The sequence below is a fragment of the Euleptes europaea genome, chromosome 1 (assembly GCF_029931775.1).
Source record: "Euleptes europaea isolate rEulEur1 chromosome 1, rEulEur1.hap1, whole genome shotgun sequence".
Classification (NCBI taxonomy): domain Eukaryota; kingdom Metazoa; phylum Chordata; class Lepidosauria; order Squamata; family Sphaerodactylidae; genus Euleptes; species Euleptes europaea.
Window position 1 is genome coordinate 22991941 of NC_079312.1, and position 24862 is coordinate 23016802.

At 49.1% G+C, this 24862-nt stretch overlaps 1 protein-coding gene across 1 annotated transcript; it reads left to right on the forward strand.

The window, feature by feature from the left end:
* The first annotated feature begins 1595 nt into the window (after window positions 1-1595).
* On the forward strand, window positions 1596-22635 carry MDC1 (mediator of DNA damage checkpoint 1). The gene is made up of 16 exons (XM_056851953.1): window positions 1596-1734; window positions 3497-3970; window positions 5838-5931; window positions 6725-7511; window positions 7824-8580; window positions 9350-9439; window positions 10057-10143; window positions 12298-12804; window positions 14483-14494; window positions 15103-15158; window positions 15288-15866; window positions 16236-16361; window positions 17692-17874; window positions 20722-20850; window positions 21839-21949; window positions 22375-22635. Exons 1-16 carry the CDS (start codon window positions 1596-1598, stop codon window positions 22633-22635), a joined length of 4392 nt encoding a protein of 1463 aa, XP_056707931.1.
* Window positions 22636-24862: the final 2227 nt, after the last annotated feature.

Here is a 24862-nt window from a genome sequence, read left to right on the forward strand (position 1 = left end):
TTAGTATTGGATTGTGTTTGTTTATATATTAAATGAAGAAAATAAAAAAAAGAAATAAAAATTTTTTTTAAAAAAGGGGAGTGGACATGTTCATGGAGGAGAGGTGTATTCATGGCTACTAGTCAAAATGGATACTAGTTATGATGCAGACCTAATTCTCTCCAGGATCAGAGGAGCATGCCTAATACATTAGGTGCTGTGGGACACAGGCAGGATAATGCTGCTGCAGTTGTCTTGTTTGTGGGTTTTGTAGAGGCACCTGGTGGGCCACTGTGATGCCTATAGACTCTTGCCCCACTTGTGTGGCCAGCGCTGAATCCCAGCCTAATGGAGCCTGCAAGTTGCACGAGAAGCATCCCGCCCCTCTAGGTTTATACGGTTCCAGGGAGGGGGCGGGGCGTACGTTTAGTGCGGCGTGGGAGGGGGGAAGCGTACGGTGCGACGTCGGCCTCTCTAGCCCGGCATCCCCCCCTCTCTATGACCGCCTTTTCCTGGATTCCTCGGGAACGAGGAAAGAAAGGACCGTTGAACGCCCGGCCGACCTATAAACGATTGACAAAGGACTAGACCAACCAAGAGAAGGAGTTGCCGTAAACGGCGGCGGGAGTGGCCAATGAAAACCACTCCCATGGGAGAGGCGGGACACCTGGAAAGAAATTGCGAGAGTTTGCCTCCTGGGCTTCCTTTCCGTAGGGGGGGTAGGAAGAGGCGGCTGACCCCCCCACTCCCACCCCCAAGAGACGGGGCAAAGCAAAAGGTGTTGCAATCGGAGGTTAATACCTTTAGGGGAGGGGGGGGGGAAAGTGCGCGCGGCGGCTTTAAGGCTTAAAGGGCGATGCGCCCTTTTCGAAGTTGGTTAGTAAGAGGGGGTCAGGTGGGAAGGGGTCTGGGATCAGAAATTAAGGGGCATCCCTATCCGCAGCCTCGCGGGAGGCCTCTGGGCCCTGGGATAATGGGAACAGAGCAGAGGCAGTCATGACCTGAAAGGGAGGCTTCCTTATCACGTGCAGGTTTAGAAACAAAGAGGAGTTTTGGCAGCAAAAAAAACACACTCACAGATGTATTATGATAATTCCCAGCGGGTCGCCGTGTTAGTCTGTCCGCAGTAGTAGAAAAGGGCCAGCGTCCAGGAGCACCTTAAAGATGAACAAAAGTATTTTCTGGTAGGGTAGGAGCTTTTGTGAGCCACAGCTCACTTCTTCAGATCCAGCTAGAATGTGAATCCATCTGTCTTTAAGTAGAGGAGAGTGAATTCAGACAAGCGTTAGTATGTAAATGTTCACAGTATGTAAATGTGAATAGCAGGCGTGATGGGATTAGGTGGGGTATGCAGAAGAGTCTGTGATGTCCAGGGGAGAGATGGGGGTGGAGAAATCAGCCTTGGTAATGAGCCGTGAATGCAAGGTCTTTATTCAGCCCATGCATTATGGCCCGAGCTTTTGTGCAGTAGAGTCTATTTCACCCGCTCTAATGTACGCTGCAATACGCTTGCTAGTTTTCATCCCAACAGTGCTTTTTGTTGTTGTTGTTGTTGTCGCGTCAGATTAACAGGGTTACTCTGTGAAACATTTCCCCCCCCCTTTTGTTGTTGCAGAATGGACCAAACTCAGCTGTTGGACTGGCATGGGGAGAGTGATCCTGAAGAGCCTTCCGATGGGGCTGGGGATTCTGGGGAGAGCCCCAAACCTGTGGGGCGCCTCCACCTTCTGAGGAGCAAGTATGGGCCTGAGAAGGGTAAGGTTGACCGTGCGCCAGAAGCTCTTATCCTTGCATTATATTAAATTGATTAGATTTTTTTTTAATTTGAGGCTGTAAATTTGGGGTTGATAATAACACTGGTTTTTTTAAAGGGAAAATGAAGTAGATTTTTGAGCCCTGGACATCAAATGCTGGCTCGGAAAACCAGGGGCATCTGTTGTTTTGGGTACGTACTCAGGCCTCAGGCTTTGGTGAAGGATCTGCCTTTCTCCACTGTGGAAAGATGCTCAAAAATACCTCTTGGTGAGCGAGAGTTTTCGAGAGTGGTTCACAATGGATATCAATAGGGTTTGGGGGATAGATCGCTAGCAGAGGTGAACAAGATGCATAGGACTTAACCGTCAAGGCCACAGATGCTGTGCTTTCACCTCCAGAGGATAGGCAGATGATAACTGGAAAGAGAGTCTTTTTCAGTTACTTTGTTTATGGAATGTCCTTATTGCAACCTGAAGCCTGGTTCTTCTTTGCCTCTTGACTAATCCACCCTGTGCTGGCACAGGGAGGTTGCCTTAACACTGACTTTTTTTTTTAAAAAAAAGTGCTTTCCCCCTCTTTTTTATTTTGTAACATCTGGCCTGATGAAGAGTTCTGGGGAACTCAAAAGCTTGCATGCTGGGATGTGTCATTGGGTTGGTCCTCATTAATGTGTTATGTGGATGGTGGTTTTGCCCTGACCTGGATGACCCAGGCTAACCTGACCTTATTAGAACTCAGAAGCTTAGCAGGGTCAGCCCTGGTTAGTAATTGGATGGGAGACTGCCCAGGTTGTTGTGCAGAGAAAGGCACTGGCAAACCACCTCTGTTAGTCTCTTTCCTTGAAAACCCTACTGGGTTGCTGTAAGTTGGCTGCAACTTGACAGCACTTTCTACACACGCACACACACACTCTCTCGACCCTGAAGGATACTGTGGTCGGGCCTTATTAAAGAGATCATCCTTAAGAGCGTGAATTTGACATTTGATAGCCAATGGATGGTGTTCTTAGTTCTAACATTTTTTAAAGTGCTGGATAAAAACTCATCCCTTCCCCAGTTTTTAAACTTTGGTTTTGTTATTGCTTCCACTTTAACTGCTTCTTAATATATTGTTTCTTTGCTGTTCATGTTTTCCTTATGATGATAATTGGAAAGAGGATCTTTGATTCTCAGTTTTACTGTAGTATCCTGCTTCATGTTGGACTTTATTTTTACCTGTGAGCTGCTTTGGATATTTTATATGCCATATCAGGGAATAAATATTTAATTAAATTAAAGCATGTGGCATAAAATGTTTTTCTTTTCTTTATGGGTGAAGCTGAATAAACCAGTTGCCATGCATACCTTGGTGGACATTTGATAGGGTGCCCAGATAGCCTTGTTTTGGGAGCAGGGCCTGGTCTGCCTTCCTGCTATCCCAGATTTATATAACCACTTAACTTGGGATGAATGGGGGGGATGAGTTCCTAGTTTGAATCACATTGAACTTATTTCAATTTATTGAAGGCAGCAGGAAAAGAGGAAGACCCAACATGAGATGGATTGACTCTATAAAGGAAGCCACGGTCCTTAGTCTGCAAGATTTGAGCAAGGCTGTTAATGACAGGGCATTTGGGAGGACATTGATTCATAGGGTCACCATGAGTTGGTACATAACACGCATAGTTAGAAACCAGCTGTTGGACGAGAGCAGGATAGGGTGGAGATTTGGAAAGTACAGAGTTCTGGGTTCCTTTAGTCTAATCCTTCTTCCTTCCCTGCAGATTTTTGGATCTACCAGGGGAAGAATCTCATTGGCCGGCACGACAGCTGTCAGATCTGCTTGCCCGTCTCTTCCGTTTCCAAGGCTCACGCAGTCATCGAGGTCCCCTCTCCCGACGGACCCCACCTTTTGTACGACCAGGAGAGCCTGAACCGGACCCGGCGCCAGCGGATGGTGTTGCTCCCGCATGTCCGCTACAGCCTCCAGGATGGGGACACTTTGGTCTTTGGGGATGTGGGATGCCAGTACTTCATGCTTGACCCGCAGGGGGCCCCCGAATCCCCGGATGACTCCTTGGAGGTGCCACCCACCCAGCCAAGAACGGACACCAGTGGCCTGGTCATTGAGGAGACGCCTGTGCCAGGGAGGAAGATGGGCTTTGGGGCTTTCCTGGTCCAGGATTCAGACAGAGAAGAGGAAGGCGAGGAAGTGGTGAATGGTGTGGGCAAGATCCAGTATCTCCCAGTGGATGATGGTGAGTGGGAGTTGTGAAATGGGCAGTGATTAGTATTGGGCAGCTCCCAGACCCTGTGGCGTTATTGTAGCTCAGGGGTACTTGCTCCATGACTGGCGGAGAAGCCCTATTCACAATTACTGTCAGCCAAAAGATTCGCCTTTACTTCTGTGCTTGGCATAAGGCCTGCATCTGAGAGAGCTTTGCAGCTTACAAGAACAAGAATTGGTTTTTATATCCCACTTTTCTCTACCGAAAGGAGTCTCAAAGTGGCTTACAATCGCCTTCCCCTCCCCACAACAGACATCTTGTGAGGTAGGTCGGGCTGAGAGAGTTCTGAGAGAACTGTGACTGGCCCAAGGTCACCCAGCAGGCTTCATGTGGAGGAGTGGGGAAACCAACCCGGTTCTCCAGATTAGAGTCCACCGTTCATATGGAGGAGTGGGGAATCAAACCCGGTTCTCCAGATTACAGTCTGTCGCTCTTAGCCACTGCACCACACTTACCTGTTCCTCTGGTGGCAGCTGTTTCAAGGTGGTAACCCCCCGCCCAAATGCCAGCCCCATCAGGCAAGGGCCTTGTCAACTTTCCTGAAACATGAGGCATGTGCCAAATGGGGACTAGTGCTCAGAAGAGCGTGTAAAATAGCCACTGGCAGCTTCCAAGCCATTGAGTGAATATTGTTGTTATAGGTCCTATTACAATAGTAATGGAAGTGGAAAAAAATATCACAGAACATGTTCTCAGCTGCAGAATTCAACTTCCTGAGAATCTTTGGCTATATTTTTTTAAAAGAACGCACCGAGTTTCTATCCCTTATGAAAGTAAGCGGTCAACATTTCCTGAAATCTTAGTCGTTAGGTTAAGCGGAGTACGATTGGCAGGGTGTCAGTGGCACAGTCCTCGCTGGGGAGAAAAGCAGAATGCAAATAAATAAATAAGTAAATGTTACAGTCTAAAATGCCATCCCTAGAACAAAGGCAACCTCTGTCCTCCTCCAGCCCCGTGGCTTCTCCAATTTCATAAGGCTTAGCCTGCATGGAAATGGTTTTTAAGTTAACCTTCAAAACCATATGTCGAAACTTGCTTTTAAACTTTAGAAACGTGTGGGTGTGTGGTGCCCTGATCTGGATGGCCCAGGCTAGTTCAGTCCACCAGATATTGGAAGCTGAGCAGGGTCGGCCCTGGTTAGCACTTGGATGGGAGACTGCCAGGGTGGCCGCTCAGAGGCAGGCGATGGCAAACCTTCTCTGTTTGTCTCTTGCCTTGAAAATGGGGGTTTCTGTAAGTCGGCTGCGACTTGATGGCGCTCTCCATCACCACCATGTGTGGTGAAGGGCGGTGTCAGAAAGTTCCGGGCAGCTGAAAGAGTCCTTTTACCCATACTCTGTAATAGGCCAAATGCCACTTTTTCACTTAAGTCCAGCTCCTGGTCCATTCGGTCCAGTGCTTGGAGCCCTGACTGACAGCAACTCTGCAGAGCTGTGGGCAGGGCTGTTTGTCAGCCCTGCTCCCAGAGATCTTGTGACCAAACATTCTGTGCAGCAAAGGCTTTGCCTCAGTGGCAGAGCCGCCTGCTTTTCGAGCAGAAGGTCCCGGGTTCGATCCCCGACATCTCCAACAAAAAGGATCAGTGGTGTGAATGACCTCTGCCCGAAACATTGGAGAGCTGCTGATTCTCAGAGCAGACAGTACTGACCTTGACAGGCCAAGGGGCCGACTCTGTAGAAGGCAGTATTATACGTTTATGCAAACCCAGTACCTTTAGAGATGTGAGGTTTGAGCTTTGCCATGGATCTGTCGCCCCTTCCTAAGGCTAACGGTGGGAAGGGAGGCAGTTCAATCTCCCTGCAGCAGTCTCCCTACTTTTATCCGTCTTTCTCACTAGGGTCTGATTCCTCTACCAAACACGGTGCCAGAGGACACTGCAGTTTGGCCTCCTCCATGTTGTTGTCGCCCTCTGCTACTGTAGTACCTGAAAGGTATGTTTTTGTTCTAACCATTGGTTTGGGGAAGGGGGTGGATGAGTCTGAACGATGATCTTTCTTGGAAAAGGGGGCCGCGCACGCATGTGCATTGAGGGAAGTGCGTGCGTGTACACCAAATAAATATATTGCTTTCTAAGAATTTTTAGTTTCCAGCTCAACCATTAGGGTCCCTGTACTCTTCAGGTTGAGTTTTTCCCCCTTTCTTGGTTGTCTCAGGGACCTTCTCAGCCCCGTCAACCTGGCAGGCTTGCTGGAAACAGCATCCGCATGCCACATACGAGCTGCCACCACCCAAGCTGGATTCTTGCCCTCTAAATGTTTAGGAGGGACTCATGATGAAGCCGAGGTGGAAATAGCACTATCTTACTAGAGGGGAATTTGAATTCGTGTCTCCTTTTAGCGCCGTCCAGTTGCAGCCAACTTAGGGTGACCCAAAGGGTTTTCAACACAAGAGACAAACAGCGATGGTTTGCCACTGCCTGCCTCTGCATAGCAACCCAGGGCTTACCTGGTGGTCTCTCTTCCAAGCACTAACCAGGGTCGACCCTGCTTAGCTTCCAAGCTCTGATGAGATTGGGCTAGCCTGGGCCACCCTAAGAATTTAGGCGCTTGCTGTGTTTCTGTGCCTTCCTGGAGTCACCATAAACTCACTGGAACTGTTGCCTTCCCTCGGTAGCCTGTAATTGTCCTACTGTGTCACTAGACAAGAGGGTACAGGTTTAAAGGGATTTAATGTTTCTTCCCCCAGCAATCTTTATTTTTTCTGCTTGCCGTTTGCATCCCACAGTGATGAAGAAAGCGGCGAGCCTTTGGAAGGTGGCCCATCTTGTCCTTCCTTGCGTCTGCGCTACGAGAGCGACGATGCTGCGCCCCGTTCTTTGGCAAACGGCGCTGTTACTCCTCTTGAGCAGGAAATGCATCCTGTACAGCCAGGAAGTGCAGAGGCAAAAGTTCCTCCAGACTCTGGAAGGCAACCAGGAGCTAAAGGCCAGGGTGCTTCTGCGGATCCGAGCCTCGTGGACTTCCATCTGGACAGTGATACAGATATGGAAGACGAAGGGGTAGAGGGTACCACTTCTGAAAGACCCCCGGTGAAGGATGACTTTGCTCTAGAACTGGGCAGCAACACAGACGCCGAGCAACCGTCGGTGGTGAATCCAGGGTCTGCAGACAACGGACAATTAGCAAATGACATTGACAGCGATACAGATATAGAGGAGGCGGAGAAGAACCCAAGTGTTTTGGACTTAAAGGCTCATCAAGTCACCGAAAACAGGGACAGCGATATGGATGCAGAGGGGGCAATGGACAGCCCAGGTGTTGCATCTCCTGAAAGCCAGGAGTCCAGTCTCAGGGGTGAGAACAGCCGCGAAGGCGAGGAAAGGGCTGGCAGCAGTCCAGGAGGTGACCGGCCTCACGAGGAAGTGGACAGTGACACGGATGTGGAAGCAGTAGGGAATCCAGCCGCGGGTTCTAAGAGCCAGCTGCCTGCTAAAAGTGAGGACGATGATACCGATGCGGAAGAGCAGTCCTTTGGGGCAGAGAATCAAGAGGGGATTCCGAAAGACCACAAGGCTTCTAGGGACAGCGACACGGATGTGGAAGCAGTAGAGAATCCAGCTGCGGTCCCGAAGAGCCAGCCACCCGCTAAAAGCGAGGACGATGATACAGACACGGAAGAGCCGTCCCTTGGGGCGGAGAATCGAGAGGGCCCTCCAAAGGATTGCGAGACTTCTAGGGTCAGCGATATGGATGTGGAAGTAGTAGAGAATCCAGCCGCGGGCCCAAAGACCCAGTCTCCTGCTAAAAGCGATGACGATGATACAGACGCAGAGGAGCTGTCTCTTGGAGCAGAGAATCGAGGGGGCCCTCCGAAGGATCGCGAGGCTTCTAGGGACAGCGATACTGATGTGGAAGTGGATGACTTGGAGCCAGGGAGGTTAGGTGGGGCCCATCCCCACAGCCCACAGCCTGCAAGAAATAAAGACAGTGATGCCGATGTGGAGGAAATCAAGGGGATTGGCCTGCAGGGTAACAGTGATGTGACTGACAATGCAAGAGGGGCAAAGAATACCGGCGTTGAACCCCCAAAGGGTTACGGAGCTGCTGGTGAACAGTCCGCGGGCTCGGATGTGAGAGAACCCATTGTAGATACCGAGGCTGTAGAGCAACTGACCTCTGCGCCTCAAAATCAACACCTGCTTGCGATATCGGTGGATAGTGATACAGATGTGGAGGAAGCTGCTGAGAATCCAAACGAGAGCTCAGAGGAAAACTGCAAAGTCACGAGCAATGGCCCCAGTGGAGGAAACCAAGGCAGCTGCTCTGGGAATCTAGAGATTGGGCCTGGGGAAGATGAGGACAGCGATCCGGATGTGGAAGTGACTTCTCCATCCCCCAAGACCTGTGCAGCTCACAACAGCGATACAGATGTGGAGGTGGTGACCTCGGCATTGCCGGGGAAACACTTGGAAGAGCAAGATACTCAGCTGGTCTTTGTGAGACCCTCGGTGGACGGGGAGGGAACAGCTAGCTCTGCAAAGGAACCAAAGGTCTGCTGTGATCCTTCCAAAGAGGATGAAGATACCGACGCTGAAGGAAACGGGTCCCATCCAGGTGATGAGAGCGACACAGATGATGAAGGTAAAAAAGGGAAAGGGTGGGAGGACCTTCTCTCCCTCTCCTCTACTGGAGGACTTTTTACAGCTCAAATCCTGTGATCTGATTGGGCAAACAAGATTAGTGATGTGAGCATGGGATAGCGGTTGGACTCGATCTGGGAGACCCAGCTTCAGATCCTTACTCTTTCCATAAAGCTTGCTGGATGGCCTTGGGCCAGCGTGGTGTGGTGGTTAAAAGTGGCGGACTCTGGAGAATCAGGTTGGTTTCCCCACTCCTCCCCATGAAGGCTGCTGGGTGACCTTGGGCTGGTCACAGTTCTCTCCGAACTCTCTCAGCCCCACCTACCTCATAAGGTGCCTGTTTTGGGGAGAGGAAGGGAAGGGAGATTGTAAGCCGGTTTGATTCTCCTTCGAAGAGAAAACCAGCATATAAAAACCAACTCTTCTTCTTCTTTCCACCTTAACCCCCTTCGAAGGGTGGTTGAGGATAACATGAGGCAAGGAGAGTGACATTTGCCACCCTGAACTCTAGAGGAAGGGAGGGATAAAAATATTAAAGGCGGACTGGGTTACATTGGAGCAGAACCATAGGGAGGATGTTGAGCCAACCTGGGAACTGGGTAAAGGTGATGCCTGTGTGATACTGTCTTCTGCAATGGTGTTGTGCAAAGGCTTCATGGGACAGGTGCCTTTTAAAGGCTGGCCGCAGCGGTGTAGGAGTGGTGCGCCCTGGGATACAAGGGTCACTTGTTTCCTCTTTTTCGTTTTCGCTCCACATCCTCTCCTTCCAGGTGATTCTGATCTGGCTGTCCAGGCAACCCAGTGTTACCTCCCTGCCCAGACTTCCTCTCCCAAGGCTGAGAAGGCAAGAGATATGGCAGGTAAGGAACCTCACAGGCCTCCTGGGTCCCCCGAAGGAGGAGCGAAATCTGAAGGGACGAAATTGGCTGAAGAGCAGAGGATTCCTGGGCACTTGTGGGGAAAAATAGGGGTTAAAACATGTCAGGCTGAGGGAGTGAGCCGTGGGAGAGCATGGCTTTCTTGTGTGGGGGAGCCGTCTATAAAGCACTAACCAGTGATACTGTACCTTTGTCCCTGTGTCATGGAACAGGGGCAGGGGTAGCATTTCTGAGATAAAATTATATATACATTAATATATTAGGGGAGCACACAGCCTTGAAAGAAGAAAATTAAGCCCAAAAATAAATTAATTTGGGATTGGGGGGTGCTGGAGAGAAATACCAAAAATGATAGGACAGTTTGACTTCTCAAAACGAAGCGAGCAAGTCGAAGAGAAAGGATCTTGGAGCGAGAGGGGGAGGATTGTGGATGACACCTTGTGATACAGCAAGAGTCGGGGAGGAATGAAATACTCTTCAGTCCGTTCATTTCTTTCTTCAGTTTTCTTTTCAAATTGGACACCCCCCCCCCCCGTCTCCTGTTCCTAGAACTAGGTCAGGTTAACATGGGGTCTCCCTTTCCTGTCTCTCCCTTGCAGACCCAAGATGTGCCCTGGAAGAGGAGGCTACTCAGGCATTTGTCTTTCGATCCCCTTCGAGTTTTGCCAAGTTCCATCCCGGGAAAAGTGAGTGAGTTTTCCTCTTCCAGGTAGCTTCTTCCCCTAGGTTGTTTGGCCGCTAGAGTTTGCTTGGCTGTGAGGAGGGCCGGTTCTGCAAGAAAGAGGTACCACCTGATGTGGCTTTGTCAGAGGAAGGTGCGACTTGTGTTTTTGAATCGTTTTTGATTCTGCTAATCCGTAGGTGAGCCAGTGTGGTTAAGAGCGGCAGACTCTAATCTGGAGAACAGGGTTCGATTCCACACTCCTCCTCATGAAGCCTGCTGGGTGACCTTGGGCTAGTTGCCGTTCTCTCCGAACTCTCAGCCCCATCTACCTCACAGGGTCTCTGTTGTGGGGAGGGGAAGGGAAGGTGATTGTAAGCCGGTTTGATTCTTCCTTAAGTGGTACAGCAAGTCGGCATATGAAAACCAACTCTTCTTCTCTTCTGTTAAAGGGGCAGGAGAGAGCCAGTGAGAAAGTGGTGGACTCTAATCTGGAGAACTGGGTTCGATTCCACACTCCTTCACATGAAGCTTGGTGGGTGACTTTGGGCCAGTCACAGTTCTCTCAGAGTTCTCTCGGCTTATATGGAGGCAGGCAATGTCTCCGAACATCTCTTGCATTGTAAACCCTACGGGGGTCACCATAAATCAGCTGTAACTTGACAGCACTTCCACCCCAATCCATAGGTGGCCATTTTAGGCACTGGTTGTAATGACCTCAAATCTCTCATTTGTACACCTGTTTCATGTTGAATCTACCTGCAAACTCCTTGTTTGGCTGACCTCTCTTTCTGAGAGATTACCTGAGATTATGCGATGCAGGCATTCCATGAAAATTAGAATTTAATTTTTTTCCAGAATACTATCTGACACCTTTTATAGGAAGCTCTATTTATTTTGACTTCTCTTTCTTGTAAATAAAACATTAAAGTCACAGACATTTGAACTGAAATATTTGAAGGGGGGAAAAGCAAACTTAAAGTTACATTCAAAACTTTGTGTGGAAATTGTTTTATTGAAATAATACTTGTGCAAGGGAAAAAAGTCAAGGCGAGTTAACAAAAATCCAACCATCCTTTCCCCCCCAGAATCAGAGTAACCATATGATTAAAATGGCTGTTTAAAAACCAGCCCAGAGATTTAAAAATAATCCCTTCTTTATGATGCTGGATGCAGTAGCATCTAGTGATTTCACCTCAGAGGGGGATGTAGGTCAGATTTATTAAAAAATATGCTTGGGCTAGAGAGACAGAGGGAATGTTTTTTCCTTCTCCCAAAGTTCTACAACTCGGGGGCATCCAGTGAAGATGATGGACAGTAGATTCAGGACGGACAAAAGGAAATACTTCTTCACACAGTGATGGATTAAAATGTGGAATTCATTGCCAGACGATGGGGGTTACCGCACTTGTATTTGCAGCGATGTATTAAGAGTTTGAAAATGTTATAAAAAATACTGTTCGCACTTTCTATGTATTCCCACCGATGTATTAAGAGTTTGAAAACGTTATAAAAAATACTGTTTGCAATTTGTTTGGCTGTGAAGACGTCTTCCAACCATTTATAAGCCGTGGTATCCAAAAACCCTTTTAAAGCTATGTTTTTTACAACATTTTCAAACTCTTAATACATCGCCGGGAATACAAAGTGCGGTAACCCCCGATGTCGTGATGGCCATGGGTATAGACAGCGTTAAAAGGGAATTAGACAGATTCATGGAGGAGAGGTCTATTGGTGGCTACCAGCCATGGGAACTAAAGCGAACCTCCACATTCAGAGTCCTTAAAGCTCTGAATCCCAGTGCCAGGAGGCAACATCAGGGGAAGGCCTCGGCCTTTATGGCCCTGTTTTTGGCCCTCCGAAGTAACTGGTTGGCCACTGTGTGAGAGAAGATGCTGGACTAGATGAGCTACAGGTCTGATCCAGCCAGGCTCTTCTTATGTATCCAGCCTCTGCCTTTGGGAAGGGGCCGTGGTTCAGTGGTAGAGCACCTTCTTTGCGTGCAGAATCCCAGGTTCAATCCTTAGCGTCTCCAGTTAAAGGGATCAGATAGGAGATGACGTGAAAGCCCCCAGTCCGAGATTCTGGAGAGCCACTTCCAGCCTGAGTAGAAAGTACTGACCTGGATTGACTCGCAGTGAGGTAGCGTCATGCGTTCATGCTCCCTCTCTTCCCGTAGTCTGCAGCTCTCCCTTGAAAGACGAAGATCCAGATATTTACATGCTAGAAGCCACGCAGCCATACTGCAAGGAGCCTGCAACACTCTCGGAGGAGCCCACGCAGGCGTTCGTTGCCGACGCGGAGGAAGATACAGAACTGTTTGTCCAACGACCCATCGAAAGGGGGCAACACCACTCCGAACAGGCGGCACGGCCTGCAGTTCCAATCTCAGCCACTGGGGGTCGGCAGGGTTCCACCGTCCCTGAAGACCCGGCCCAACCCCACACCGTGGAAGTGTCCCGTCCTGAGCCCGACTCACAACCAGCAGGGGGCGCTGCCGCAGAGGAATCCCACAAAGAAGAGGCAATCCAAACGGTCCCCTTGGTGCAAGTTCCCCCTTCCGTCAGCAGTCAACCCTTGGCACCGCTGGAGGTAGACAAGACTTCCGGGAGTGAGGAACAAGTGCATGAGGCACCCTTTGAAGGGGGAGTCGCTGCAGAAGTGTCACAATCCCCAGGAGGGGCAGGTGAGCAATAGGGATGCCCTGGGGGGGCGGGAGGGGAGGGTGCGTTGTTATCTTTAATGTGAGCACCTATGCCGATGGACGTGCAATTTGGCCTTGAGAAACATGCATCCTTCTGCAGGCATCAGTCGTCCATCTGTTAAGGGGGACTTGTCCACCCTGCTTGATTTACCTCAAGTGTCAATCAGGTTCCTGCTCTAAGAGCCAGTGGGGTACACATAAAGCTGCCTTATACTGAATCAGACCCTTGGTCCACCCAAGTCAGTATTGTCTACTCAGACTGGCAGCGGCTCTCCAGGGTCTCAGGCAGGGGTCTTTCACATCACCTAATGTCAGGTCTTTGCTACCTTTGGAGCAGAAGTTTGGCAATTGCAGGCCAGAGGCTGGCTTCCTGTCAAGGCCAGGCTCTGGCAGCTAGTCAAGGTTTTGTTCTCAAGGTGCAAATCCTGTGTACTGTTTATCACAGATGTTATGTCTGCGATTCTCTGGGGACCGTGATCTCATAGTTACTGCACTGTGGTTTCACTTTGTTTTACTTTCTTGCCTAGAAGGCTTTTATACTGTAACCTACCTGCATAGACCCCATTAGCAACCTCTCCTGCGTGAGAGGAAGTCAGCTTCTTTTAAATCTGTCTTTTTGCTCCTAATAAATTAGCATTGCTTAGGATCACCTGCCTGAGCGTGTCTGTTTATGGGATGCTAGGGATGGACGCCTGAGTCTGACACCTACCTGCCTAGTCCCTTTAACTGGAGATGCCGGGGATTGAACATGGGACCTTCTGCATGCCAGGCAGATGCTCTACCACTGAGCCACGGCCCCTCCTCTAAGCTCTCCAGGGTCTCAGGTGGAGGTCTTTCGCATCACCTACTTTCCCAGTCCCTTTAACTGGAGATGCCGGGGATTGAACCTGGGACCTTCTGCATGCCAGGCAGAGGCTCTACCACTGAGCCACGGCCCTTCTCCTCAGCGGAGTGGCTATTGCCATGAGCTCCCTCAGAGCAAAGGCCCATTTGGAAACAATACAGACACAGGTCCCAGATGGAGGATTTCTCAGCTATTGGATGTCCCACATAACCCACCAGTAACGCAGAAGGTTTGCTGACTCCTAAGATCAGGGGTGCTGAACTCAATTGTTACGAGGTCTGTGTGTGTGTTAAGTGCCGTCAAGTCGCTTCCGACCCATGGCGACCCTATGAATGAAAGTCCTCCAAAATGTCCTATCTTTGACAGCCTTGCTCAGATCTTGCAAATTGAGGGCCGTGGCTTCCTTTATTGAGTCAGTCCATATCTTGTTGGGTCTTCCTCTTTTCCTGCTGCCCTACGAGGTCTAGATATGACATAAATGATATTTGGTGGGGCCAAGGCAGGCCTCGCCAGCCCAGAGCGAGGGGGGGAGTGGCTGCCTGGGCTGGCTCACAGGCAGGATAAGAGTTCTCAAGGGCCCTGACCCAGCCCATGGGCCTTGTGTTTGACACCCCTACCCAAGGTGATCTGCATGATCCAAGTAAGTAGTCGGCCTAGGTGATTAGAGGGACCGGTGGGAAAGTCCCAACAACAGGCTTTGGAGAGATTCATTTGTAGAAATCCTACCCAGTCACACCTCTGTTGTTTTCTTACCCTCTGAATGCGGAGTTTCCCTTTAGTCACTGTCATTCCCCTGACATTATTTGCTTCTTGTAGGCCACATTAAAGGTGGAAAGCACTGGTTACAAGGCGTTTATGTAATCACTTGGAGCGACTCCAGAGTTTTACAAAAACAGTAGTAATAACAAAAGTTCAAATAAATTCCAAAACATATATTACAGACTACAAACAGTGAGCAAACACAAAAAGCAAAAATGTTGGTAATGTAATATAGCTACAGTAAGTCCCATGTAACCTGTTGTAAACAAGTTATATGTAATTATTGTGTGACATCAGTACTAGTTATACTTCTGTTTGCTGTTGAATTTCAAGGTTACAGTCTGAAGAAGGATATTGAAATGGGATACTAGCCGGCAAGCCTGTCACTGTTGTGGTTTCATGATACATAAACTGTTGTGGTTTTATGATCAACTGTTTTATGATACATAAACTTTTGTGGTTTTATGATCAACACTTTTGCTTTTTGTGTTTGCTCATTTGTATTCTGTAATATATGTTTTGGAATTTATTTGAAGCTTTGTTGATACTACTATTTTGTAAAACTTTGGAGTAGCCACAAGTGATTAGATAAACGCCTTGTAACCTCTGGCACTTTGCACATTTTTTCTCTGTCTCTTATCAGAGGTTTCTCCTCCCTCTTTTTTTCCACATTAAAGGTCAACCAGAAGAAAGGTGCTCAGAGCCGGCTGGAGGAGCAAGGGGTGCTGAGCAGGTGAGCAGTGGGGAGGGAGGGTGGTCTCTTCCCTTGCATGAATAGATGCTGCTGCTTTGAGTAGGATGAGGCCCCAGTAGTCCTGCCTCCCAGCTCAGCCCCATAGGCCTTGTCCCTCTCCTGTTGCAGCTGTCACGGCGTGCCACGAAGGAGCCGTCCAAGCCGGTGGCTTTGGTCTCCGAGCAGCGGCGCGGCCTGCGGTCTTCTGCTGCCTCCTCCCCGCCCCCCCTCCCAGAACGACGCAGTCGCCAACGCTGTGGCTGGGCAGGATCTGCGGACCCTGACGGCTCCCGCGAGTCCGTCGCTCCCCCAGCCAGACGTCGGGGACTGCGGCAGCTCGCCAATCCCACACGGCATACAGGGGAGCCAGAGAGGAAGGCGGAAGAAACCAAGGCAGAGGAGGCAAATCCCGGCAAGACCCCCAGCAAGGGGGAGCCTGCTGTTTCCTTGTGTCAAGGCAGAGTCAGGCGTTTGCAGCGGGGCTCCCGCTCTGCCGCTAAGCCTGATGGGAAAACGGCAACAGCTGCGGGCAGCCCAGTGACCGAGGAGCCTGCAAGGCCCAGGAAGCGGAGAGTGGCAGATGCCCCCGAGCCTGTGGAAGAAGAGCAGCTGGGACGTCGTTGGACCCGGTCCAGCAGGCAGTCGGGGGACACCTCAGAGACGACGCTAAGCCCAAAGGATTCTGGGAAAGGCACCAAGGTTGGGCAGGTGTGTAACTTGGTGGAAGTCGAGGTGGAATCACTAAGTGTGGTGCCGGGGGTGGGGGTAAACGTACATTGATCCGCCGTGGGGCTAGCCTCATTGCTGTTCCGTTGTGGTTACGCACTCTGCTTATGCCTCCATTCTGTTTTCTTTACCAGCATTTTGTTCTGCATCTTCCAGTACTTGTGATGTGCCTGAACTTCTATTATTATTTGTGTTTCTGTCCTTCCTTTCTTCATGGGACCCAAGGTGGCTTATGTCAAGTCCCATCCAGGCCCTGGCCACCCTGCACCTGCTTACCCACAGCCAGGTCAATGCATCATGTGCCGTCCCACCAAACACTGCTATTTCTTTTGTTGTCCCCCTTTCCCCTAGGGGCCTGCACCGTCCGCTCCATCTTCGGGGAGGAGGTCGCGGCGACAGAGCACAGAGAGCAAGACTGCTGGAGCGACCCAGAGCCGATCCCGCAGTTCGGTGGCCTCTGCCATTCCTACGCCAAAGGTACTGCACGTGTGCTGGAATCTGGCAATTTTGGGGAAAGGGCCCTGGGGCGAGGCACCCTGAGTTAGGCTCCCTTGACTTAGAACGGGGAGAATGTGCAGAATAGAGAAGCCGTGATTTGCAGCCGCAGACCTCCTTGCACATAAGAAGAAGAAGAGTTGGTTTTTATATGCTGACTTTCTCTATCACTTAAGGAAGAATCAAACCAGCTTACAATCACCTTCCCTTCCCCTCCCCACAACACACACCCTGTGAGGCAGGTGGGGCTGAGAGAGCTCTAAGAGAGCTGTGACTACCCCAAGGTCACCCAGCTGGCTTCACGTGTAGGAGTGGGGAAACCAACCCGGTTCACCAGATTAGCCTCCGCTGCTCATGTGGAGGAGTGGGGAATCAAACCCGGTTCTCCAGATCAGAGTCGACCGCTCCAAACCACCGCTCCTAACCACTACACCCACTGGGCATGCAGTGCCCCCTTGGCTAGATCAGGGCCCCAGTAAATGCCTGTTTTGCCACCATCTGGAACTGGCCCTGAACTTGACGCTGACTCGGTGGGATTGGCCATGCCAGCCATGAGTCAGAAAGGGGTGCGGGGGTGTGATGTTTCCAGGGAAGGGTACGGGTCCTGAGATAGGTAAAGTTGCCATCTCCCCTCTAGCTAATAACCTTGATGGTTGTATGCCCTTTGTGGAGTGAGAGGGAGGGAGAAGAAAAAAGTGCTGCTTTGCGTAACATGTAATTAGCCTGTGGAACTCATTGCCACAAGATGTGGCAGTGTCCTCTGGCCTGGAGGGCTTTTAAAAAGGTATTGGGCAAATTTGTGACAGTTAAAGCTGCTAGTGCCGACTGGCCAGGTGAGCTTAATAGAAACTCCCATGTTCAGAGGCTGTATGCCTCTGCTGGGGTGGGTGGGGAGCAGCACTTATGAAATTTTGGTGCATGGGCGTATCACTATCTTTGCCCACCCCCTTCATCCCAGCCTGATTTGAGGACAAAGAACTGCTGCTTTGTTTTAACGGTAGTTCCCTCAGTGTGATTTTAAGAACGGCTGTAGATATTTACTGTCCCGTTTCCTTTCAAATGACTATGTTTGGATAAGTCCCTCAGTTCCTAAATCTTTGCACTCCCCAGCAACATGAATGCACTTAATCTCTGCATCCTCACTGGGTTGGGGCTGTAGGGAAGGGGTTTAAATAAAAGGAGAACAAGTCGAAAACAATACGAGAAACCCATGATCGAAATATTTGCCCAACGGCTGCGCAGGGAGGCACAGTGCATTCGTTGACGGACTGTTCTCTTTTTTCCTGCTGTTCCCCCCCCCCCCCGCTGGCAGGTGCTGTTCACGGGGGTGATCGACGAGGAGGGGGAGCGCGTGGTCACGGAGCTGGGGGGCTCTTTGGCGGAGTCTGTCCTCGATTGCACCCACCTTGTGACGGACCGCGTGTGCCGCACGGTCAAATTCCTGTGCGCCCTGGCACGGGGCATTCCCATCGTGACCCTCGACTGGCTGGAGAAGGTGAGCTCCTTTCCCGGCACCTTCCCCACATCCACTGGAGCTGGGGACGGGCCCGCTCTTGCTTTCTTGGAGACCCTTCCATTCTCCAGACCGGGACCCAGGAGTTTGTTGCTGCCTGACCTGATCGTTTCGCATCTGGCCAGTCTCTGTAGCAGTATTCCCAGACTGATTGCTGGAGTACACTAATAGAAGCAGAATTGGTTTTTATATGCCAACTTTCTCTACCACTTAAGGAAGAATCAAACCAGCTTACAATCATCTTCCCCTCCCCACACCAGACATCCTGTGAGGTAGGTGGGGCTGAGAGAGCTGTGACTAGCCCACGGTCACCCAGCTGGCTTCGTGTGGAGGAGTGGAGAAACAAATCCAGTTCACCAGACTAGCCTCCGCCGCTCATGTGCAGGAGTGGGGAAATCAAACCCGGTTCTCCAGATTCAGAGTCCACCACTCCAAACCACTGCTCTTAACCACTACACCATGTTGGATGCAAGGCAATTTTTTTTTGGGGGGGGGGGCAATCATATTATCTACTGTTTAGTTTGTTGCTTTTAATGAATTGATTGTGGTGATGGGTGTCATCTTGGACATATCTGGAAAAACAGACTCTGATTTTTAAATAAATTGCCAGCACATTATAAGAAGTTATTATTTAACGGTTCTTGCTAGCCCAGAGCAGCCATTGACAGAGGAGGTTACACTCTGCGGCTCTGTATGATGTATTGTTCTGGCCTTGCCTAGTTCTGAAGCAGAGCAGTTTTTACTTTCGGGGTATGAGTGAAGGGTGCATCCAGATTAAATTCAGAAAAAAATGCCTCTGATACTAGAAGCCGTGCTGGCATTTCTCACAAGCAGGGCTCCAAAGTTGCTGAGTTGCGTGCTTGGCAATATGATCAGAATATTGTGTGCAGAATCCAAAAAGGAAGAACATTGACGTCGTGAATTTCTCTCTTTCTTGCAATTTTGAAGATAACTTCCTTTTGAGCACGGGTAATGTTTTGAGTAACACTGCCCACAGAGTGAAAATCGACAGGCCCTTGCTCTAGAGGGATCCCAAGGACAGAGGAAGTGTATGTTGTCACTCTGTGTGAATCACTGCTTATTTTAACGGGCAGACAAGAGAGCAGCTATGTTGCTAAGCGTTACTAGAGACAAGTATTTCCTCCTTGAGAGCCAGTGAGTGGTTTCACAAGGCATGTTTGGGCTGGGACCTGGGAGATGAGGGTTCAGATCTTGCTTCCAAGCGCGCTCGGTGACTTGGGGCATCCTGTTTCTCATTCCTCTTCTCAGCCGAACGTACCTGACAGGGTTGTTGTGAAAATGAAAATGGGGCAGGGTAGAAGCACATCTGCTGCTGTGACATCCTTGGAGAAACGAAGGACGGGACAAAATGTATAGATAGTGGATGCTGATGGTAGCACAGTTAAATCAGGGAGCCAGGCACAGAAGGGGGAAACGGCATTTCTGTGGACCCTGAGGGAGCACAGTTGTTTTGAGGGGGGGACAGCCAATAGCTCTGCCAGGCTTTGTTCGCACCCCACCTGGACTCCAGTTCCTCGTGGCTGCAATTAACTCCAAAAGAAGGGCTGAGAGAGACATCTTCCTGAGATTTTTGTAAAATGTACTTATTTCGCTATTTATACCCTACTTTTCTCCACAGTGGGGGACTCAAAGCAGCTAACCTCATTGTCTCCCCTCCTTCGTGTTGTCCTCACAACTACCTTGTGAGGTAGGCTAGGCTAAGAGTTTGAGCAGCCCAAGGACACCCAGTGAGTTTCCACAGCAGAGTGGGGATTAGAACCCAGGTCTCCCTGACCCTAGTCTGACACTCCAGCCATTATACACTCTGCCTGCCAAGGACAGACAGCCCTAGTCTAATTGAGCCAGTGATCTGAGAAGGTATGAGGTAACTTGTATCCCTTTCAGAGGGTAGCTGTGTTGATCTGCAGCTAGATTTGAGTCCAGTAGCAGAGACATACAAGATTTTTAAGGTGTAAGCTTTAGACCTTTTAGGCTATTGTATTTTGATCACATTATGAGAAGACAATCATGCTAGGAAAAGTTGAGGGCAGCAGGAAAAGAGGAAGACCCAACAAGAGATGGATTGACTCAATAAAGGAAGCCACAGCCTTCAATTTGCAAGATCTGAGCAAGGCTGTCAAAGATAGGACATTTTGGAGGACTTTCATTCATAGGATCGCCATGAGTCGGAAGCGACTTGATGGCACTTACCACACATAAGCTTTATACCAGGGGTCCCCAAACATTTTGAGCCTGAAGGCACGTTTGGAATTCTGACATGGCATGGTGGGCGCAGCAACAAAATGGCTGCCACAGGAGGTGGAGCCAGCCACAAAACGATTGCCACAGCTCAACTTCAGTAACAGAGTGCCGATCCTTGTGCTGTGGCGGCAGCTGATGCCAAAGCAACATTTTTAAAAAATCTACACGGCCAATCAGAAGCCTTGCTGGGCAAAAGCTTTATCTGGCCCTGCCCACTTCCTAAAAACACTTGATGGGTGCTAGAAAAGGTGTCAGTGGGTGCCAATGGTGCCCATAGGCTCCATGTTGGGGACCCCTGCTTTAAGACAGTCAAAAGTTCAGATATCTGATGAAGGGATCTTTCACTCTGGAAAGCATATGCCCCAAAAATCTCACTGGTCTCTAAAGTGCTACTGGACTCGAAAGTAGCTGCTGTATCAGTTTCTAGCTTTAGTTAGTTTGTGGTACCAAGCCAAATGGTGTATGGGCCTTTATTGAGGAAGAGAAGGAGGATTTCCCCAACATTTTACTGCCCGCTTGCCTATTTTTTTCAGTTCCCATTTTTCTCTCCCCCTTCTTCCCTCACAGAGCAAGCGAAACTCTTTCTTCCTGTCACCAAAAGGCTTCCTCGTCCGAGACCCTGAGCAGGAGAAGAACTTTGGGTTCCGCCTTGCCGAGTCCCTTCAGAAGGCCCGGCAGAAGGGAGGCCTGCTTCAGGTGAGACCATAACCAACCAGCCCCCGCCCTCAGTCTCACTCTCGCAGGCCCGCCAAGCCTGCGTGGTGTAGTGGTTAAGAGCAGTGGTTTGGAGCGGTGGACTCTGATCTGGAGAACCGGGTTCGATTCCCCACTCCTCCACATGAGCAGCGGATGCTAATCTGGTGAACTGGGCTTGTTTCCCCACTCCTCTGCAGGAAGCCAGCTGGGTGACCTTGGGCTACCCACACTCTCTCAGCCCCACCTACCTCACAGGGTGTCTGTTGTGGTGAGGGGAAGGGAAGGCAATTGTATGCCGGTTTGATTCTTCCTTTGAGTCTCCCTTAAGTGGTAGAGAAAGTTGGCATATAAAAACAAACTCGTCTTCCTCTTCTAGGAAAAAGTTCCCACTTCTCTTGTTGTGGCAGTGAGGCTGCACCCATTGTTTTCCCTCCTGTCCAGCGGCTATTCGAGTCAGAGGAACTCTTTTAGGAAAGGAATACTTGGGACTGTAAGGCCCCTAATCAACTGACTCAGTTTCACTGGTTCCCCCCTTCTGAAACTATGCATTTCATATTAATTAAGGGAAGGGTGGGGGGAGAAGTTACCGTCTCCTCAGATGAATTTCAGATTCCAATCGGTCTCAGATTTTGGTGAAGATGCCCAAAACACTGCAAGTGGTGGGGTTCGCAACTGCGCTGGAGTTCACAGGCACCCTCTCGTCTCTGTGGGGTCAGAGTCGCTGGCCCACAAGGGCTTGGACTTGGAAGCCCAGATGAGGACTCTGAGCCGCAAGGCAGGACAATGCTGCTGCGGCCGTCTTGTTTGTGGGCTTCCTAGAGGCGCCTGGTTGGCCACTGTGGGAACAGACTGCTGGACTCGGTGGGCCTTGGTCTGATCCAACAGGGCTTTTCTTACGTTCTTATGTTCTTAAGTTGTTTGCCCCTTTCTTGCTGAGAGTCTCACGCCCCCTGCTGGCTGCCGACGGACTGGTCTCTTTGCCTTTCAGGGCTACGAACTCCACGTCACCCCTAACGTCAAGCCGGAGCCTGAGCACATGAGAGACATCATTAAGTGCAGTGGGGGGACCTTCTTACCCAGAATGCCTCGGGCCTACAAGGTGCGTGGGAGGGTGGTGTGCACTGCAGGGCACTGGACAAATGGCACAAATGGTAGAAACGATCAGTTGGAAGACTGGTTGGGTTGGGGGTTGAGGTTACGTGCAGTCTGACTACCTTGTAACCCAGCATGGTATAGTGGTTTGGAGCAGTGGAGTTTGATCTGGAGAATCAGGTTTGATTCCCCACTCCTCCACATGAGCGGCGGAGGCTTTATCTGGGGAACTGGATTTGTTTCCCCACTCCCACACACAAAGCCAGGTGGGTGACTTTGGGCTAGTCACAGCTCTGTTTGAGCTCTCTCAGCCCCACCTACCTTACAGAGTGTCTGTTGTGGGGAGGAAAGGTGATTGATAGCCAGTTTGAGTCTCCTTTAAGGGGTAGAGAAAGTAAGCATATAAAAACCAACTCTCCTTCTTCTAAACAGGACAAACGTATCGTCATCTCCTGCCCCGAGGACCTGCCCCGCTGCAAACCAGCACAGGATGCCGGGGTCCCCATCGCCAACTCGGAATTCATCCTGACGGGCATATTGCAGCAGAAGGCTGACCTAGATGCCCACCGCCTGGGCGGAGTGGGCGCCCCCTCCCTCGCCAGTCCCGCCGCTTCCGCAACGAGGGCCAGCAAGAGGAGAGCAGCAGTGGCCACAGCTCCAGCACCACCGAGCACTGCAAAGCGACGGCGCTGATGCCACAATGTGGCTGAGAACATGGAGTCACTGCCTTAAATTTGTAAATAGCATTTTTTTTATCGCTGTCAATAAACACTGGGTATAAAAACAGCTGGCGGCTTGTGAGCAGGGTGTTGGGGAAGAAGGAATTGTGCTGGGTGGGTTATTAAAATTTACAATAATACAACATAAAAAAATAACTTTCTTAAACAAACAAACATCGACCAGTACTTATAAAACCTATAAAACATAACTTTCTACATAATCACTCTTTATGAACCACCACCAACAGAATCTAAACTTTTAAGTGTGTTCTCCATCCTGGTTATAGTGGGATTCCATATTCTATCCAGTTACTCTATGTTTTTGTTATTTTGATAGTAAGTTAATTTAATCAACATATAAATCTCTCTTACTTTGTCTAACCAACTATTTAAGCTTGGAGAGTTTGCTCCTTTCCAGCATCTGGCAAAATTTATCCTTGCTACTTGCTCATGTGGAGACCTCAAGAAGTTTCTTATTCATAGTTGGCAAACAGTTTAACAAGATTATTTCTGGATTCATGGGTATTTCTATTTCCAGACCTTTAGATATTATATTACATTTTTCCAATAAACTATAGCTCTAGTACACTCCCACCACATATGGTAAAAATCTGCCTTATCCCTCTTACAAAACCAACATTTATTTGCATTTTCCTTTAAGTTCGACATTTTCTGTATACTGATAGGGGACTGTGTGGGTTTTTTAATGTTGCAATCTGAGCAAGTAGCGTCTAGCTCTCAGTCAGTCTTGCCCTACAGTTGATTTACTTTCGGCAGGCGATTTAATTTGCTTTGCAGAAATCTCAGTATCAGTGCCTTTTCTATCGTACAGTTTTAATGAGCAAACGTTACCATTTTTTGTAAGAAGGAGAAGCCATATTTAATAGGGATCTTGGCTTGCGATAAGGGACTCCAACTTGCCAATGGAAGTGCCAAGTTGGAAGGGGCTCCGACTTGAGTTTCTAGGTCTGTGGACACACTGCAGCAAAATACGAAGAATCTTTAGCTTTCAGAGAGTATTATTTTGCCCTCCATGCATGGGCTTACCTTGGCGCTTAAGGACAGTGCTAGGTGCTGGAGCCAGCAAGGCCATAATGGGGAAAGTTTGTGTCTTAACACCTTCAGCCGTCTTACTTTCCCTGGATTCCAAGGGCAGCAGCAAAAGGTACGGTATACCAAGGGGCAGGGGCGGTTTTGATGGTGTTCTAAGAGAAAATAAAGCCCTAGCAGACATTGTGGTATGGACATATGTAGTAAAGGTATTAAAGCGTGTACACGGCCCATTTTTTTAAAAGAGTTTTATTGTTAGAACCCCAGGAATATCAGAAATTAAGAATGAAAAAAAAAACACATAGATTACATAGACCCAAAAAAACACAATGATAACAAAAATTACATAGACCAAAGAAAAAGACCATTCTTGAACTTCATTTGCAAACCCCAGTGTGAGCATCAATACATTCCACTAATTCTCTGCTCATTAAGTATTGCAGAAATGGTACTGTACATACATAAAATTGGGGGAAACAGAAACAAAAATCAATCAAAATTATCATTACAGATAAAAGTAATAATAATAAAAGATAATGAACTCAGCTATGCATATTAAAGCCAGCAAAAACATTACTCGTCTTCCTCTCCACGTTCTAGATTTTTGAAAGTATTTTCCATTCTGGAGATTATTGGGATCCAGACAGCATCTAGATCTTCCATATCTTTACCATTTTTATAATAAATCAGCTTAATTAATGCATAAGTTTGTTTAACCTTATCTATCCAATTGTTTATATCTGGGAATTTGTTTCCAATATCTTGCAAAATTAATTCTAGCTGTTAATATATGAAGGAATATGTCTCATAGATCTTTTTGTATATCTGGTATATAATTTAGTATCTCGGTGCTTTCTCATTATCTCAAAGGTCATTTGAGAAAGGGGGAAACGACATGGAAACCACAGAAGGTCACATGAACACATGAAGCTGCCTTATACTGAATCAGACACTCAGTCCATCCAAGTCACTATTATCTACTCAGACCAGCAGCGGCTCTCCAGGGTCTCAGGCGGAGGTCTTTCACATCACCTACTTGCCTGGTCCCTTTGGAGATGCCGGGGATTGAACCTTGGACCTGCTCTGCCACTGAGCCATGGCTCCTTCCCAAATCCTGGTTGCATGCGAAACCTCAACAAGCAACTTTGGAG

What these genes read in the sequence shown, in the direction of transcription:
- MDC1 (XM_056851953.1), top strand. Translation starts at nt 1,596, where the DNA reads ATGGACCAAACTCAGCTGTTGGACTGGCATGGGGAGAGTGATCCTGAA. An exon ending in GAAGGCAAGAGATATGGCAG is followed by an intron (nt 9,440 to 10,056) that starts GTAAGGAACCTC and finishes TCTCCCTTGCAG; the next exon opens with ACCCAAGATGTGCCCTGGAA. An exon ending in GAGCAAGGGGTGCTGAGCAG is followed by an intron (nt 15,159 to 15,287) that starts GTGAGCAGTGGG and finishes CTCCTGTTGCAG; the next exon opens with CTGTCACGGCGTGCCACGAA.